At 44.4% G+C, this 17,226-nt stretch overlaps 1 protein-coding gene across 1 annotated transcript in view; it reads left to right on the top strand.

Annotated features, from left to right (window-relative positions):
* The window catches only part of ttn.2 (titin, tandem duplicate 2), a 276,686-nt gene that overhangs the window by 115,868 nt on the left and 143,592 nt on the right, over positions 1–17,226 (top strand). The window contains 24 exon segments of the mRNA XM_051959375.1: positions 1,288–1,392; positions 1,478–1,552; positions 1,856–1,933; positions 2,220–2,267; positions 2,270–2,980; positions 2,983–3,318; positions 3,321–3,833; positions 4,222–4,272; positions 4,456–4,851; positions 4,936–5,214; positions 6,364–6,633; positions 6,717–6,856; positions 8,566–8,692; positions 9,510–9,776; positions 9,860–10,126; positions 10,337–10,600; positions 11,598–11,737; positions 11,921–12,047; positions 12,483–12,749; positions 13,395–13,661; positions 13,844–14,110; positions 14,722–14,861; positions 15,073–15,199; positions 16,982–17,124. Coding sequence (XP_051815335.1) covers positions 1,288–1,392; positions 1,478–1,552; positions 1,856–1,933; positions 2,220–2,267; positions 2,270–2,980; positions 2,983–3,318; positions 3,321–3,833; positions 4,222–4,272; positions 4,456–4,851; positions 4,936–5,214; positions 6,364–6,633; positions 6,717–6,856; positions 8,566–8,692; positions 9,510–9,776; positions 9,860–10,126; positions 10,337–10,600; positions 11,598–11,737; positions 11,921–12,047; positions 12,483–12,749; positions 13,395–13,661; positions 13,844–14,110; positions 14,722–14,861; positions 15,073–15,199; positions 16,982–17,124 — 5,405 coding nt within the window.

The raw sequence follows: 17,226 nt of genomic DNA, 5'->3' as shown, positions 1-17,226 counted from the left end.
GATGAAATACTTCCTGAAAGTAAAGTTACCGCCATTAAAATACATTCAGATAAAACTAAAGAAGTACCGCCAGGCCGGGATACTTCAGAAAAATACAGCAGAATCAGAGAACTTGTTGGAGATATCCCATCCAAGGTTCCAGAACTGACTAAATCTGGTGTTCCAGGAAAAGAAATTCAGTCAGAGATGGTCACATGTAGACCTGATCCAGCTGCAGTTAGTGATGTTAAAGGTGCAGAAGTGAAGCTGGAACATGATGAAAGTAAGATTACAGTAACGTCTGCAGCTGAGATGACAGGTAGACAATCATTTCTATCAGGTAGACATACCGATGAAAAAACAACAATAAAACAGGAAGTTAGAGCAGGTACAGAAGTTACTAAATATGAACAACGCAAAGGAGATCCGTCAGTAGATAGACGTGAGGAATCAAAGCATGGTTTGGATGTGAAGCTTTGCTCTGAGCCTTCAGTAACAGATCAAACCAGCAGGGGGCAGCAGTCAGACAACACATTCACAACTCAACCAGCTGAAACCAGAGAAGTCCCACAGTTTCAGGCCATCATAGAAACAAGCGCTTTGACTCCAGAAGGGAAAGAACATGTCCTCCTTCAAGAAGCTCCCAGAGGTATAGAAGAAGAACTGTCACTGAGCACTTGTTTGGTCTGAGCACCTCATCCTCATGTGGATCCTTCAGATTTAGAGTGTCCATCTCATATCACCCATTCTGCTGACTCTCTTTGGGTTTCCTGTCACTTGATACCACCACAGTTTGACCTTCTATGCTAGGTTTCTCACATTTTTCTCTAATCCTGATTGTTGTGTCCATTATATTGCACTGTGTGTGTAGAGAACATGTTTTCACAGTGAGATGAGGTATTTTAATTTGGATTTCATGTCCTTGTACATGTTTTTTGGTGTTTTTCCTCTGCTTTTTGTTCTTAAATGGCTTCGTGCTCACCCCATCAGTCTTGGTCTGATTGTTGTGTAATTTCATTTCCAAGTTCCTGCCAAAGAGAAGGACTTACCTCCACAAGTGAAAGAACCAGCTACTGCTCCTCCAGAAGGTACCCTTCTTCTTCTTCTTCTTAAATCTGTGTGTTTCTGGTTGGAGGGGTTCTAAGGCATTCGTGAAAGAGTGCCACTCTTCAGCAAATATGAATCTTTGAAACTTATCAGTCAGTTCATTATCAAGCATGGCTGTGAGCATGAAAACATGAACTCAGAGTTGAGAGGAAGCAGCCGAGGATCATTCTGATGATGTCCAACTATACATTGTGCTTTAAGAGAGCAAACTACAGGTTCCTGCAAAAGTTCAAGAAGCTGCCAAAAAGCCTGAAGTCAGTGAGAAGCTGGAGAAGAGACTTACTCCACAAGAAGAAACAAAGCCAGGTATCCTAGCAGTGGTTCTTTAACAAAAACTGTGTTTTGGTGATGCTTTCCAGTCCTTCAGTTCGCTCTTTTTTTATACCTGAAGTTACCAAGCCCATCAAGAAGGCTGAAGAACCAACCAAGATGGTTGCAGCAGCAGAAGAACCAGTTGTAGAGACAGGTAGAGGTCTTTGAAGGACTGAGAGCATCCTCTTTGTTCCATCTTTCTGCTTATGTCAGTCCTTAGCAGCAGCTCCTGGTCCTGAACCCAGCATGTGCATGCCTGTTCTCTGGCACAGCTTACCTTCATTTCAGTTATTTTTGTTCACTTATTTGTCATGTTTATTCCGAGTCAAATCTTAATCTGTGTTAAAATATTTGCTGTCACTACATCTTAAAGTCTCCCCATTCAGACTGTGACGTTGTTGTTTACGACCAGTTAAATACTGAATTAACCACTTTGTGAACTATACTTCTGTAATAGATGAAACCAAGGGACCCGTCCAAGCACCAGGAGGAGTCAAGAAAGGTAGGAGCACCGATTCCCTCTTCTTTTACCTCTGTACATACAGTCCACAGCAGTTCATAGCACCTAGTCAGTGGCTAAACAGGTCCACCTCCTCCTAGTTTTAGGTGGATTGTGTTGTTTGATTATCTACATGCATCATCACACTTTGTATTATTAACTAATTGTTTAGTTGTTAAGTCTTTGTCCTCGTGTAAGTCTCTTTTGTTACTGTTTTTCCTATATTTATTTTAAGCGTTTGGTATGTCTAAGTGTTTGTAAAAAATGTGTCAGTAATTAATATCAAACCTTTGCTGCCTTAGAAATGGTTCTGCCCAAAAAGGTAAAGTTCAGTTGGAAGAGGACAGCGCATTTGAAATCCCCACCTTAAAGAAACAACCAGAGTCATGAGGGAAGTGGAAGAGGAGCAGCAGACCATCAAGCTGAAGAAGATCCCATCAGTTCCACCTAAAGAGTCCGAACAAGAGCAGAAACCTCAGAAGGTCACCACCACCACAGTTTTTGCTGTGGAGGAGATGGTGGAAAGAGAGGCTGTTGAGTTTTCAGTGGCCACCAGGAGATCTGTGGAGGAGAGGAAGCCTCGAGACAAAGCAGACACGATGAAAAAGCCAGAGGTTATTAAACCTAAAGAAGAGGAACAAAAAGTGCCTCCTAAAGATGCATGGACTCGCCAGAAGCCCATCCCAAAAGACGAGGAACCGGAAGACAAGATTTCTCTAAAGAAAACTCCCAAAGCACCGAAAGAGGAGGAACCTGCTCCACCAAGTGCAACCCCGAAGAAGGTGAAAAAACTGCCAAAAGATGAAGAGGAACCAGAAGTCATCAAATTAAAACCATTTGAGAAGCCTAAACCAGCAGAGGAGCCTGAGAAAGACAAGAAGGAGAAGCCAGAAAGGGACACTGTGCCTTTCCAGAAGGGAGAGAGGACTCCCAGAGAGGTGGAGACCAAAGAACCTCCAAAGAAACCTGAGATAACACCTCCAGAGGTAAAGGAGCCACCGGCCAAGGTGCCAAAGCCAGTAGATAAAAAGAAAACCCCAGAGAAGGAGCCCGAGGAGGTCAAAGCACCAAGCAAGGTGAAAAAATTGCAACAGTGGAACAAGAGATAGAAAGTGTCAAGCTGAAGCCCTTCTCAAGACCTTCCAAAGAAGTTGCAGAACCTGAGAAGAAGCCAGCAGAGGAGAAAGAGAAGAAGCCAGTCAATGATCTACAGCGTCGTCCTCGCATAAGTCCAGATGAAAAAACTAAAGAGCGAGAGCCAGAAACAAGGCTGAAGAAACCTGAGATCCCAGAAGCTCCTGAGATGAAGCAAGAGAAGCCCAAGGAGGTAGAAGCAGTTCCAGTGGAGAAGACAGCATCTCCAGCACCAGCCACTGTTAAGAAACCAGAGAAGGTTCCTGAGGAATCCAAACCTCTGCAGCTGAAAAAGGAGTTATTCCAAAGGCAGTAGAGGAGAAAGAAGAGGTGGCTCTGAAGCCTGTGGAGCAGCTCAAGAAGGTCGAGCTCAAAAAGACTCCATCTCCTAAAACTGAGAAGCTTAAAGAAGCTGAATTAGTCCCTGCGGACAGGAGGCCAAGTATTGATAAACTCAGAAAGGTTCCTAAAGCTGTTTCACCCAAAGACTCTACTGAAGCCGTGACTCTCAAGAAGATCCCAAAGAAGCCAGAAGAGAAGGCCGCAGAACCAGCAAAGCCAGAGAAAGGGAAGGTTCCCCTGGTGAAGGAGGTCTCTCCTGGAGCCGTGCAGATGAAGAAGATCGCCACTCAGCCAGAGGAGGAGGTGTTTGAAGAGGAGTTTGAAGTGGAGGAAGAAGCCGAGCAGGAGGAAGAGGAGGCCTGGGGTTGGGAGCTGGTTCCTCGGGAGAGTTATGGCTCAGAGGATTGGGAAGGTGAAGGAGAAGAAGGAGCTCTGGAGGTTCCAGGGGTGTCCAGGAGAGGTGAGACGGTGGCAGCCCCAACTGGTGGGGTGACGACCCAGAAAAACCCTCCTCATGACCTGAATAATCTCCGCCCATCATGCCTCCATCTAAATCCTCTTCACCTCATCGTATTTCTGTTCTGTTCTCGTATCTGTTGTCAATTCATGTGTCTGCTTTCAAACATGTCATCAATCCAACATTTCTGTTCCATCTCACATCACTGTAAAACTGTATTTATACATCTTTCATAATCACGTTTTCTGTCTTCGTCTCATTGTCATTATTTCATACTTTTACCATCAGAATCATCACTTCATAGTTCAGCCCATTCAATAGATGTTCAATGTTTATGAAGACATTCACACAGAATGGGAGCAGCAGATTAATTTGACTTGTTTCTGAACAGAGGGACAACCAGCAGAGGAAGCAGGAAGAGGCAGAGGTAGAGGACTGAAACGTAAGTATGTTGTCTCAAACTGTGAATTCTGTGCAACTGTTAGCGTCTCAGTCATTTCTATCCTCGTAGCTTCAGTAGAATCCAGCTGCACTTCTGGAAGATGTTTCAGCTGAAGCTCCATGGATAACCCTGTTCTGTCTGAATGATAAGATTTAAAGGTGAACTGATTTCCTTGACTTTCAGCCAAGCAGACGCCATCCCCTGGAGAAGGCAGGGGCCGTGGACTGAAGCCTGGTGGAAAGGGCCCACCACCACCAGAGGAGCCCTTCGGAGGATTCAAGCTCAAAGCTGTTCCTCTGAAGTTCATCAAGAAGCTCCAGGACATTGTGTTGCAGGAGGCCGAGTCCATCGGCTCGGCTGCCGTGTTCGAGTGCGAGGTGTCGCCCTCCACCGCCATCACTTCCTGGATGAAAGATGGCAGCAATTTGCGTGAAAGCCCCAAACACAAGTTCACCTCAGATGGAAAAGACCGCAAGTTGAACATTATTGATGTCCAGCTGTCCGACACCGGTGAATACACCTGTGTGGCCAAGAACGCTGGAAAGGAGATATCGTGCACGGCCAAGCTCATCGTTGAAGGTAAATATTACCTATTCTGCTGTCATATTTCTGTTCCAGCCTCCACTAGTGTGAGGTAGCTCATCGCCTCTGTACGTCTTGCAGAGCTTCCTGTGAAATGGATCAAGGAGCTGGAGGAGGAGACGTCTGCTCTGAAGGGTCAGCCTATCTACATGACCTGTGAGCTCAACAAAGAGAGAGATGTGATCTGGAAGAAGAATGGTGCCGTCCTGAAGAAGAAGGAGGGCAAAGTTCAGATCAACGTCATCGGCATGCAGCATGCTGTGACCATCCAGAACTCCGCCGACGAGGACGCCGGTGCCTACACCTGCGAGGTGGACGGACAGGAGGACGTGAAGACAACCACCAACGTTAAAGTGATCGGTAAGCCGAACAGGATGCCATCTGTGTCTGAAAGTCTTATTTTCAGGCCTGAGCATGGGGCGGTGGTACAGCAGGGATTCTCCTTCATACAAAGGAATCATCGTTTTAGGGACTAAAGTGGTTTTAAAACCCGTGGAATGTTTCACATGCCTTTAAAATGTGGTATAAATTTGACATTTTATGGCTCTCCTTTGGTGTGTGTGTGTGTGGCCAAATGGCTCGATAGCGCCCCCTAAAAACCTTCAAAGTTGCAGCTTTTTTAGTAGGCACAGATGGCTGCATGGAGCTGAATGTTTACCAGGATAACATGTTTTTGCTTAGTCCATACTGACAATTGTTAATATTTTTAATGACCCATTTTTGATAAAGACAAAGAGAAAAATGGTTTATTTGAATTTAACCACTTGTGCCTTTTTATCGAGGCACACAGGAAGTGGTTTTAATGTTCTCACAATCAATGAGTTTAGAAACATGAATAAAAGTTAATGATCTCACTTTGATACACATTAAATACAGAAAGCAGTTAAAACATGGAGGTACTTGGAGGGTGGCCAGGAGGAAGCTGCCGCTCTGCTTGCAGGTTCAGACTGGTTGATCTGGACTTGGATGGAGACCTCACATCGATCTTCATTCTCCTCGATGTGAGGTCCATCAGTCCACTGAGATGCTGGGAGCTCAGGTGAAGGGTCTGGGGAAAAGGGTTGAGCTGTTTTAGACCATGATGCCAAAAGGACAACCACCAATCTCCACCATGGGAGGTCTGTAGACCAGGACAGAGGTGAAAGGAGATCTCCTGAACAGAGATGCTGCAAATGAGGAACTCCTTTATCAGGAATCTGTTTATGGTCCAGAAGCTTGGAGCTTTTTCATGGAAACACATTTTTTTGTGTGTTTGTGATGGTTTGAATGAAATGTTCTATTAAATGATTTTAGTGCTGTTGATCAAGTGTGTAAGGCTGAATATTGCCAGTTTTTTTTTTTCACCCAGACCTACTTCACACCTTTTGAAAACAAAAATTTGAAGTCCTTTGAAAACCCCAAGGCTTAGACTGAGATTATTTTGGCTCCTCTGCCAATGTTCAGCATATTAATGGTGCTGATTATTTACGACATAATGGACACGGACTCATTAATGTTTAACTCCAACAGAAATCATCAAAGACTGGATCGTGAAGCCTCTGAGGGACCAGCATGTAAAGCCGAAGCAAACCGCCACTTTCAAGTGTGAGCTGTTCAAAGACACTCCCAACTGGAAGTGGCTCAAAGGAGAGAATGAGCTCACGCCCTCGGACAAGGTGGAGATCAAAAAGGATGGAAAGGAGCTGACGCTGACCATCAAGAACTGTCAGCCCGATGACATAGCAGAATATGCCATGGAGGTGGAAGGACGCATTTATACGGCCAAGCTGACACTAGGAGGTTTACCTTCATTTCTGCTGTAGTCTTTCTCATAGTTTAGTCCTCTTCATCTGGTTGATATTTACTAATACACCTTTTCTCAGAGCGTGAGGCCGAGATCCTGAAGCCTCTGGCCAGTGTGGAGGTGGTGGAGAAGGAGGAGGCCACGTTTGAGACGGAGATCTCTGAGGATGATGTTCCAGGAGAATGGAAGCTCAGAGGAGAAGTTCTGACCAGATCACCGGTACTACTGCAAACAGTTGTTTTTTATCACATAGATCTGAGTGCTCCTCATTAGGAATCGTTCTGATCTGTGTTGTGTTATAATAATAATCAGTGGTGTAGTCCAGGGTATACGGCGGTATACGGCGTATACCCACTTATTTTTCAGTTAGCATTGCGTATACCCACTTCTAATGCTCCCTGGTGCGCATCATTCAGTAATATCTGTGTGCCAGGTAGCCCTCTTTTCCTTAAGGTTGATGAAGCCATGAACAACCCTCCTCTGCCTGTAATTGGCTGGTACATGCTACCTTCACTAATTCGATTGGTTAACTTTAGGGATGAGCCAATCAGAGGCAGAGTAGGGCGGGTCATACAGAGGAAAATTTTGCTAACACCTCTGTGGCACTCCAGTTGATTGACAGGTCTGCTTGAAAGATGCGCGGAAATGCGAGAAAGTCAGAATAAACACCTTTCAAGTGAGTGGCACGTATCGAGCGAACCTACTTTCATGGACGATATAATTCTCAGGTAAGTTTTAAGGTGGTTTCCAAATGAATCATTGTTTTAAACTACTGGCAACATGACTGCACATTTCAAGGAGAGGATATTTTGTTGCCAGTGGTTAAAGCTGCAGTCAATTCCAGCCATTTTCAGTACAAAAAAATCGCTAATATTCTATTTGTAAATAAAAATATGACGAGAAATACAGGGAATATTGGACGCGCATTGCGAGGTGCATTTCCTCGAAAACGACCTATTCGTGGATCATATACCGACTTCAGGACATGTTTTGGACAAAATAGTTTACTGGCTTGTGTCGTCTGGATGTCCAAGGTTGGATTATGGCCGTTTTTTGTGGAATCTTTTCATGTGTGTGTAATAATGAACCCGGAAATGTGAGTCGCGCTGTGTGCGTTGAAGCCGTGTACAGAGAACGGATGGATGAATATTCGTTTTTTGTCGGACAAATGTGTTTATATTACCGCTGTGGTAATCACATCTGAAAGTGGTTTATACCGGCAGATTCATGAGAATCTAAGCTTTCCATCGGCGTATAGTGTTTGTATAATCGCGTTTGCAGTTTCAGACATTTAGCAAATTGCTTATGTAGATCTCAAAGTGTACCGCGGGCGGGACACTGAAGCGCAACTGAAGCGCAACGGGTTAAACTGAGTGTCGGGCCGAGACTGACTAACGTTTTGAAAGGCTAACGTTATTCTAACGTAACTCTGAAGCTAGCTAGATTGGGATAATGTGGGAAAACCTCTAGGCTGGTAGTTGATTTTAAAGTAAGTAAAAACACAAGAATGGGGACAGGTAGTTTAAGATTCGACCTAAAACAATATTGAGGTTTTATTCATGATGAAATATGAACAAGGATGCACTGTCAACTTCATATTTGAATTATTTTATTTAAATAAATGTTCAAAAGTAACTGAAACACCATGTTTGCCTCATGATAAATACATGTTACATTAATCCAGTTTGCTTGTGTGACCAGTAATAACTACAAACTGCTCCTAATCAAGTCATGATAATTTTATAATAGTGGGCAAGTAGAAATGACTGAATAAATTGAATAGAGTAGTCTTCTATGTCACTGTTTCTAAAACAGGGCGTTTTTCTGGACTATTTAAAAAAAAAAGGTGAAAATTAAGAGTATACCCACTTCTCCAGGGACCACTACACCACTGATAATAATTATTATTAATATGTTGTGTTCATCAGACATGCGACATTCAGATGGAGGGTAGAGTTCGTAGGCTCATCCTGAAGAACTGCCAGGTGGACCAGGCCGGAGAGGTTTCCTACCAGGCCCTGAACGCCGTCACCAGCGCCATGCTCAACGTCAAAGGTAAGAGCTGCTCCAGATCTCCAGAGTTCCAGGATCTTGGCTGTAGAAATAAAGGTGTAAGGTCCCTATGAAATAAATAAAACTCTATGGCATGCCAGATCGGACCTTAGATCTTTATTTAACAGGAAAGATGAATCCACTTTCTGCAGCTCGGGAAGACAAGAACGAATTTTAAGATGGAAGTTCGACTGTTTCCATGGTCAAACTGGTGTCCTCTGTTTTTTGTTCAATTTGTTGTACTTTGGGAAGTGTCTGACTTTGAATGTGTTTGTACCGTACCATCTCTGGTTAAATATCTGATGTTATATCCAGTATCTGGATCATCAGTAGCACCACATTCACGTGTACTTTCGTTTTAGATAAGATAAACCTTCAGGAATCACACAATGGGAAGATAGTGCAAAGATTTAGGGAAAATACTTCAGTTTAGTACTTAATGTTAGAGTAGCAGCAGATGGACTTGATGGCAAACGAGACAGAAGAACCGGTGGACTGTGAACTTTAAAATCCCTGTTCGCAATGATCCTCGTGTTCCTTGATGGCTGCGTTTTAACCTCGACTCATGGAGTCCTTGAACACCGAAGCAAACCGAATATTCAGGCCACCCTGGGATGAAGACGTCTCCAGCTGAAGCTCTGTAGTTGGCGAGATGTTTACTTTCAGCACTCAATGGTCCAGAGACAAACAAACCAACGGCTGTGACCCATCCTCTGCCTGTAGACTGTTGTGTTGCTGTCGCTGTGTTGCTGTTGTTGTGTTGTCGTGTTGTTGTTGTGTTGTTGTTGTGTTTGCTGAAATGTGTCACCTTTCAACCCAGAAATCGAAATGGACTTTGTGGTCCCGCTGAAGGACGTTTCTGTGCCAGAAAAGAAACAGGCTAAGTTTGAGTGCTCCATCACCAAGGATGTCTCTAAGGTCATGTGGTACAGAGGGGCTGACATCATCACCCCTGACCAAAAGTATGACATCATCGATGATGGAAAGAAGCACATGTTGATCATAAACTGCTGTGAGTTTGATGACGAGGACGAATACACGATTGAGGTTCTGGGGAAATCTTCGTCTGCCAGACTTACGGTGGAGGGTAAGTGTCGGCATCACTGGACGTGCCGTTTCTCTGACTGTAATCACTGCCTCGTCCATGCCAACATGTTTTATTCATTGTAGGCGTCAGGCTCAAATTTATCTCACCAATCAAGGACCAAACGGTAAAGGAGGGTAAAACGGCTCGATTTGAGCTCGAGCTCTCTCATGAAAACATCCCCGTCAGCTGGTACAAGAACGACATTAAAATCCACCCGAGCAGAAACGTGCTCACTCACATGGATGGAAAGAAACACGTGCTTGAAATAAGAGACGTGACTCTAGACGATACCTGCCAGATTAAAGCCGAGGCCAAAGGGATTCCTACCATGGCCAACCTGACGGTTATAGGTAAACCCAGATTCACCTCCTGTCCTCTGTCTGTCCTTGTGGTGTTTCTTCCTCCAACAGATCTTCATCTTCATCCAGTTCATCCACGGCTGTCTCAGTCACCTTGTCTTGTCTCTGTGCCGTAGGAAGTAGTTTTTCCGTGTTGTGTTTTGACTGTCTTCTGTACATTTGTTTTGTACCTCGGGAGTCACTCAGACGTTCCTCTTCCAGAGGGCGATGCCTACTTCACAGTGAAGCTGCAGGATTACACTGCAGTGGAGAAAGACCAGGTGGTTCTCGACTGTGAGCTCAGCAAAGATGTTGACGTCATGTGGTACCATAATGAAGCTGAGATTAAAGCCTCTAAGATGGTTTCCATTAAAGCTGAAGGCAAACGCAGAACTCTCGTTATCAAGAGAGTCGGAGAAAAAGACAAAGGACAGTACGTATGTGACTGTGGGACAGACAAAACAACAGCAACGCTTCACATCGAAGGTAAAGACAGAATGTGTTTATTCACCAGCACCACCTCCCAATAACACCTTCAGCCTCCTGTCCACCATCTAACCAACCCTCTCCCACCATCATCACTGTCCACCATAATCACTGTCCACCATCATCAGCTTCCTGTCCACCATCATCAGCCTCCTGTCCATCATAATCACTGTCCACCATCATCAGCCTCCATGTCTAGGAGAAACATTACAACAGTCAAAGTTTCCAGAGAAGCTTTGGCGTCCTCCATCCTGAGGGTTGTAGCGTTCTTCCACTGTTACTTCATGTGTTTCACTGAGTGTGTTTGATTCTTTGTGTCGTTTAGTGTCGTCATGTTTTCTGTAACATCACATGTCCAAGAACCCCTTTAATGTTCTTCTCCGCCTTCTGAAGAACTGTGGCTCCTCAATAATCCAGTTCCATTTAATGTTCAGATTAATGCTAGGAGCTTTTACTTCTAAGTTCCCATCATGAGGTCCAGCCACACATCCGATCCAGATCCCTGATCAATTCATAGGTTATTAGCCTTTATGTGAAGGAGAATGTTGTTTTCACATGTATGTCTACATAAAATGCAGGATGTAAGATACTTTTCATCTGAAGGAAGTTATTTAGAATCTGGAAATCAGAATGACGGGATTCTATAAGAAGCATTATTTATATTTATTATTATTATTTTATTAATTAGTTGTATCCTACCTGTAAACAAGAGAATGTGTATATCTAGACATTGACATATTTATCCAGTGATGACTTCAAACCAGCGTAGCAGGTTGTTACTATGACAACCAACTGGAAAAAAAAAACAACATCAGTGTGATGACCTGCATCCATCTGGTTCTAAAAACTCCAGAACTCAGAGACGTTTAGTTGTTCAGGCTTCCACCAAAAGTAAAGGAGGTTCTCTACATGTGTGTGAACGTTGGCAGCTCCATCTGTCTGTTTGTGTTTAAATGTGTTTCTGTTTGAACATCTGAATGTTCCTCTCAAACATCAGCTCGGCACATCAAGGTGGTCCGGCCGATGTACGGCGTCGAGGTGTTTGACGGAGAAACTGCTCGATTTGAGGTTGAGCTCAGTGAGGATGACGTCCACGGCCAGTGGAAACTGAACGGAGAAATCCTCAGTCCGTCTGCCGTATGTTCCTTTAAAATACCTCTCAGCAGATTCCCACTTTTGTTTGCTAAACCTAGAGAAGTTTCTACAGGTCTCACATACCTCAGTTGAAGAATGTTTAGAGAAGAAATGAAAGTAAATCTACCTCTCTTCTCTGAGTCCTCATGTTTTTACTGACATGCTGAAGTTTGTTGACGTCTGCAGGATGTTGAGATTGTGGAGGACGGAGCCAAACACACTCTGGTGTTGTACAACTGCAGAGTTCCTCAGACGGGCGAGGTGGCGTTCAGCGCTGCCAATGCCAAGTGTTCTGCCAACCTGAAAGTGAAGGGTGAGCTTTGGCTTTTAACTCTGCAGTCTGAACTAGGCTGGAGATCTTCAGGAGAAGGTTTTAGATCCGATCACTCTACCGTCTGAACTAGACTGGAGCTCTCCTGGAGAAGGTTTTAAATCTTTAACTCTACAGTCGAAACGAGGCTGGAGATCTTCAGGAGAAAGTTTTAGACCTTTAACTCTACAGTCTGAACTAGGGTGGAGATCTTCAGGAGACGGTTTTAGATCTTTTCACTCTTGTGTTTCACTGCTGTTGTCTTCTTCTTCTTTGGGAGCTGCATATAATAATAATCCAACATGAAATGTATCATCAAACTGTCATAGAGCTGAGTGGTGAAATCTATTCCATAGTTTAGACCAAGAACGTCCTTCTGGATCTTCAGGGTCTTTGTTTTTTGTTTATTTTTCCCAAACTGTGTGTCTGAACCCACAGAGCTGCCAGTTTCATTCATTACTCCGCTGGCTGACCTTCATGTGTACGAAAAGGATGAGGCAAAGTTTGAACTGGAAGTTTCTAGAGAACCCAGAAGCTTCCGCTGGTTGAAAGGATCTCAGGAATTATCTAATGATGACAAGTATGAACTCCTGGTGGAGGGAAAGAGACACACTCTGATTGTAAAGTCAGCCAGATATGAAGACGAAGCCAAATACATGTTTGAGGCTGAAGATAAGAGAACGTCTGGAAAGTTGGTTATCAAAGGTAAACTGATGGTTTCAGTTTTATCAGACAGGAATGGTTTCAATCTCACCTTCTCTGAGCTCTAAATGTTGTATTTGCCAAAAGCCTTTCAATGACAAAATCTCTTCATGTCAAATGCCAAAAATACACAGGTACCCTGCCCACATGCTTAGGTCTGTTCTGATGGAGATCTGTTCCTTCTTTTATTTCCAATAAACTAATCCTACAAAGAGTGATCCAGAAGAATCCGACATCCTGCAGCAGCTTTGAAGGTTCAAAGACTGAAACCAGAAGATGATCACCTTGATATTTTATTGAAATCTTCCTTTACGTGCCTCATTTTAGAAATTCACCTAAAATACAGCATCTGGATTTAGTGAAAACCAAAAAGGTCTACCTGCTGTTTGTATCAGCTGTGACCAGGACTAAAACTTTTAGAGTTTTCAGGTAAACTGACAGACCTCATTGATGAGAGTTTTGCCTTGCTTAATTAATGCTAATCATGTATTAATAATATTAAGGCTTCAGGCAAATATTCATTCCAACAGTAGAACCCTGGAGAACAAGGTGCTGAACCCATCATTACCATTAGCAGAACATTTAGCTGTCTTCCTCAGTCCCACAGATGTACGTACATATATACATGTATGTATAATTTCTTGTCAGGTATTCGCCTCGAATTTATCAGGCCAATTAAAGATGTGACTGTCAAGGAGCGTGAAACTGCAGAGTTCTGCATCGAACTCTCTCATGAAAAGATCCCGGTGGTCTGGTACAAAAACGATGTGCGTCTGCATCCCAGTAAAGTGGTCCACATGTCGGAGGAAGGGAAGGTTCATACATTGGCCTTCAAGGAGGTTACGCTGGACGACACCTCCATGATCAGAGTGGAGGCTTTGGGAAAGACATCGGAGGCGATGCTCACTGTCCTCGGTCAGTCGCAGAATCCTCTCTGTTAATGAATCATTTAGGTTTTATATGTAAAGTATGTTTATCAGAAGGGAGTCCTCTCTAAAACACTGTTTAAATCAAAAGAACACAGAATACGTTCTAATCAGGGCTTTAAATGCTAACTTCCACTCTTCAGTAACGTGTCCATCACTGTCTGCTTGCAGAAGGTGACCTCTACTTCACAGTCAGGCTGCAGAACTACACTGCCGTGGAGAAGGACCAAGTCATTTTGTCCTGCGAACTGAGCAAAGCTGCCGGCGAGGTCCGCTGGTTCAAAGACGGAAACGAAATCTTTCTGTCCAAGAACGTCCTCGTCCAGTCTGATGGAAAGAAGCGCTCATTGGTGATAAGGAAGGCCACCAAGGCCAACATGGGCTCGTACACTTGCGACTGTGGCACCGACAAAACCACAGCCGACCTGAACATCGAAGGTAAACGTGCAGCGATCCGGACCCTCCTCAGCCCATCAGAACCAGAACCACCTCTGTCTGTCCCCCCTCTGTCCTCCATTACTGTCTGTCCTTGTGAATGTTTGTCCACCTTCCTGAACCCTTGAGGACAATCCAACCTACGCATCTTTCATCTGAGACTTTTATGAGTTTAATTTCTAAAAACAAAAAACCCAAAACAGAAAAGCTGAGACTGTGCTGAGAAAGTTTACTACATTCTTATAAAGAGAATGAACAAACTTCTGATGTTGTCTTTCATTACTCTAGATGTTTGTAGGTCTTTTGCACTAATTTAATTTGATTAAAATGGCTGCTAAACATCTTGAGAAGCTCAGTAATCCAGATATCGAGCTTTAAGCTGAGTTTGAGGAGTCTGTAGAGAGGGGAGAGATGTTTGTTAGGTTGGCTATTGTCAAGAGTTTCACTGTTTTCTGCTTTTGCACAAACTGTGAGCTGCTCTGAAGAAGAGCAGCAGCTACCAAACTGTCCTCTCCATGTTCCTGAATGTCTCCCGATCATCTGAGCTGCTCCATGTTTCTCTGATGTTCTCAGTCCTCCTCGCTCTGGTTCTGACGTGTGTTTAAACCCTGCAGAACGCGACATCAAGGTTGTCCGGCCGCTGTATAGCGTGGAGGTCACCGAGACCGAGGTGGCCAAGTTTGAGACGGAGATTTCTGAGCAGGATCTTCATGCTGTCTGGAAACTGAAGGGAGAGACGCTACACCCATCTGCTGTAAGACTAGAACCTGAATCTTGTTTTCATTTGAAAAGAAGATAACGTGGTAAAATAGCTCCACATGTCTCCAGAAGATGTCGTCTTGCCTCAGGATGCTCGGTTAATTTCAGTTTCTCCGTCATCTCTTCGGACGTCAGGACACTCCTTAAGTGTTTGTCTGAATGTCTTCTGTCTTGTTGGTTAAAGTGTGTGACATGTTTGTTGTCAGGACGTGGAGGTCAAAGAGGAAGGAAGCCGACACATGTTGATCCTCTTCAACTGCCGGATGGACATGGCCGGAACCATCGACTTCTCGGCAGCGAATGCCAAATCTTCAGCTCAGCTCAGGGTGAAAGGTGACAGAAACTCTGCTGTTTGTGGAAACATCTGACCGAGGCTGTGTGCACTGAAGCTGGACAACCTTAAAAGATCTTTGCATCTGCTGAAGTGGTTCCACTGGTGATAGTATTAGCTGAGTTTAGCTTCTCCGGTGTGATTGGAGGGCTGTATTAACACCACATTTTACCCAAGGCTGAACAGTTTCTAACCTCACAGTGAGTTGTGAAGGCTTCAGTGGACACGACCCCTCTAAGTCAGTCACTCAGAAACCAGCCCTGATTGGTTGGCTGAGAATAACAGCAGTGATGTCACTTAGCTAACCCATCGTTAACTTATTTCTTTTCATCACAAGCTGCTTTCTGAAGGCTCTCAGAAAAACACGCTGGATCTGTGGGCAAAGAAACAGCTTGTTTCAGAAATCACCAAACCCTCAGTTTGTTTCACTCTGAGTCAGTTAGCTTAGCTTAGCATAGCGCTAAGACTAAAAACAGGGGAAACAGCTGTGATTTTTAACAATATCTGATACGTTCCAACTCATTTCTACATCTGGGAACAACGTAAGCCTCGACTAGTGAGGAGATCCAGAAGTTCTGTCCTGGTTTGGGTTCTTCTCAGACAGGATAGAGGGAAACATATGTTGGTGCTTCAGTCCAGTTAAACACCAAATGAATGAATCCCTTTGGAAGAAACAGAATTAGAATCAGAGGCCAAACACTTTATATTTCCATGACGTTGTCTTGTGTCTGTTTGCACATCTATAACTGCAGAAAGCATCAGGTCTGTTCAGCTGTGGAATTAAAACATTAGTACAGAAACAATACAAAGCTAGTGACATTAATCATTCCAGATTAGTTTATTTAGTGTTAAACCAGCTGAAGGGGAATTTCCCAGGAACTCAGTCTCACTTACAGTTTACAGGATTAATGAAAAATAAGCTTTCTGCAGTTTCTTCATTCTAGGTTTTAATGGTAATAAATAAAAAGCTGAGAGTGTTTCAGATTAAACGGTTCAGAACTTTAGAGGGTGATACCTGACTTAGTTTTAGACTGTTAACTCTCAGATTAACAGCAGAATTTAGAGGGCTTAGTGTGATCTCTGTGTTAGCTGGAGTTCCTGATAGACTTATAAACCCTTCAGCTTGACAGCGCTCAGATTAAATGGTTCAGGACCTTAGAGGGTGATATCTGAGTTAGTTGTAGACTGACAGCTCTCAGATTAAACCCTCAACTGGCTGTCAGGAGGCTGTCAGAGCCTCTAACTGGCTGTTAAGAGTCTTTAATTCAGGCATGTGAAGAAGCCTGCTGTAAATACTTGATGCTGCTGTAATCCAGACTTCCTGCGGCGCCACCAGAACCTCCAGAGCATTACATGACTGGTGCTGGTGCTGGTTGAGTAACTGCTGCCACATCCTGCTTTTCCAGGAGAATTGCGGTCCATTGATTGACAGCAGCAGATTGCTCTAATGGATTTGGCAGAGGCGGGCCGTCGCCAATCAGGCCTCTCAGTTATTTTAAAAGCCGCATGCCTTATGTAGAGCAGGCCGGCCGTGATTGGCAGAGGGGTCCGCGACCTCGACCCTGATTGGCTTCCAGCTCTGTGTTCGTCTGATGGCGGGTTGTATGCTAATGAGCTCGGCCCCCCAGTGCCAAGTCCTGGGCCGGCCTGTCTCAGTTGTCCTGAGGGCTTCCAGTGGGCTGCCTTCGGTCAACCACTATGAGGACTAGCTACTGAGGACTAGGGTTTGGATCTGCTCACCTGCTGAGGGGGGGGACTAACCATGTCTTCTCCCCAATCCAAAGCCCGTGTGATTGGCCTGGCGAGACCCCTGCAGGACATCGCCGTGACCGCTGGAGAGACCGCCACCTTCGAGTGCGAGCTGTCCTACGAAGACATCGCCGTCGACTGGTTCCTGGGGGGTACAAAGCTGGAACCCAGCGACAGAGTAAGTCCTTCCTGAAACCCTACACCACTTACATTGTGCTGTGGTTCTGGTGCAGAGCCAGGCCTGGTGTTTCCTCCTGGACACGATGTTCAGTCTGTCTTC

The sequence above is a fragment of the Acanthochromis polyacanthus genome, chromosome 14 (assembly GCF_021347895.1).
Source record: "Acanthochromis polyacanthus isolate Apoly-LR-REF ecotype Palm Island chromosome 14, KAUST_Apoly_ChrSc, whole genome shotgun sequence".
Lineage (NCBI taxonomy): Eukaryota > Metazoa > Chordata > Actinopteri > Pomacentridae > Acanthochromis > Acanthochromis polyacanthus.
The sequence above is the reverse complement of the archived record's forward strand: the minus strand, read 5'-3'. Positions and strand labels throughout refer to the sequence as shown.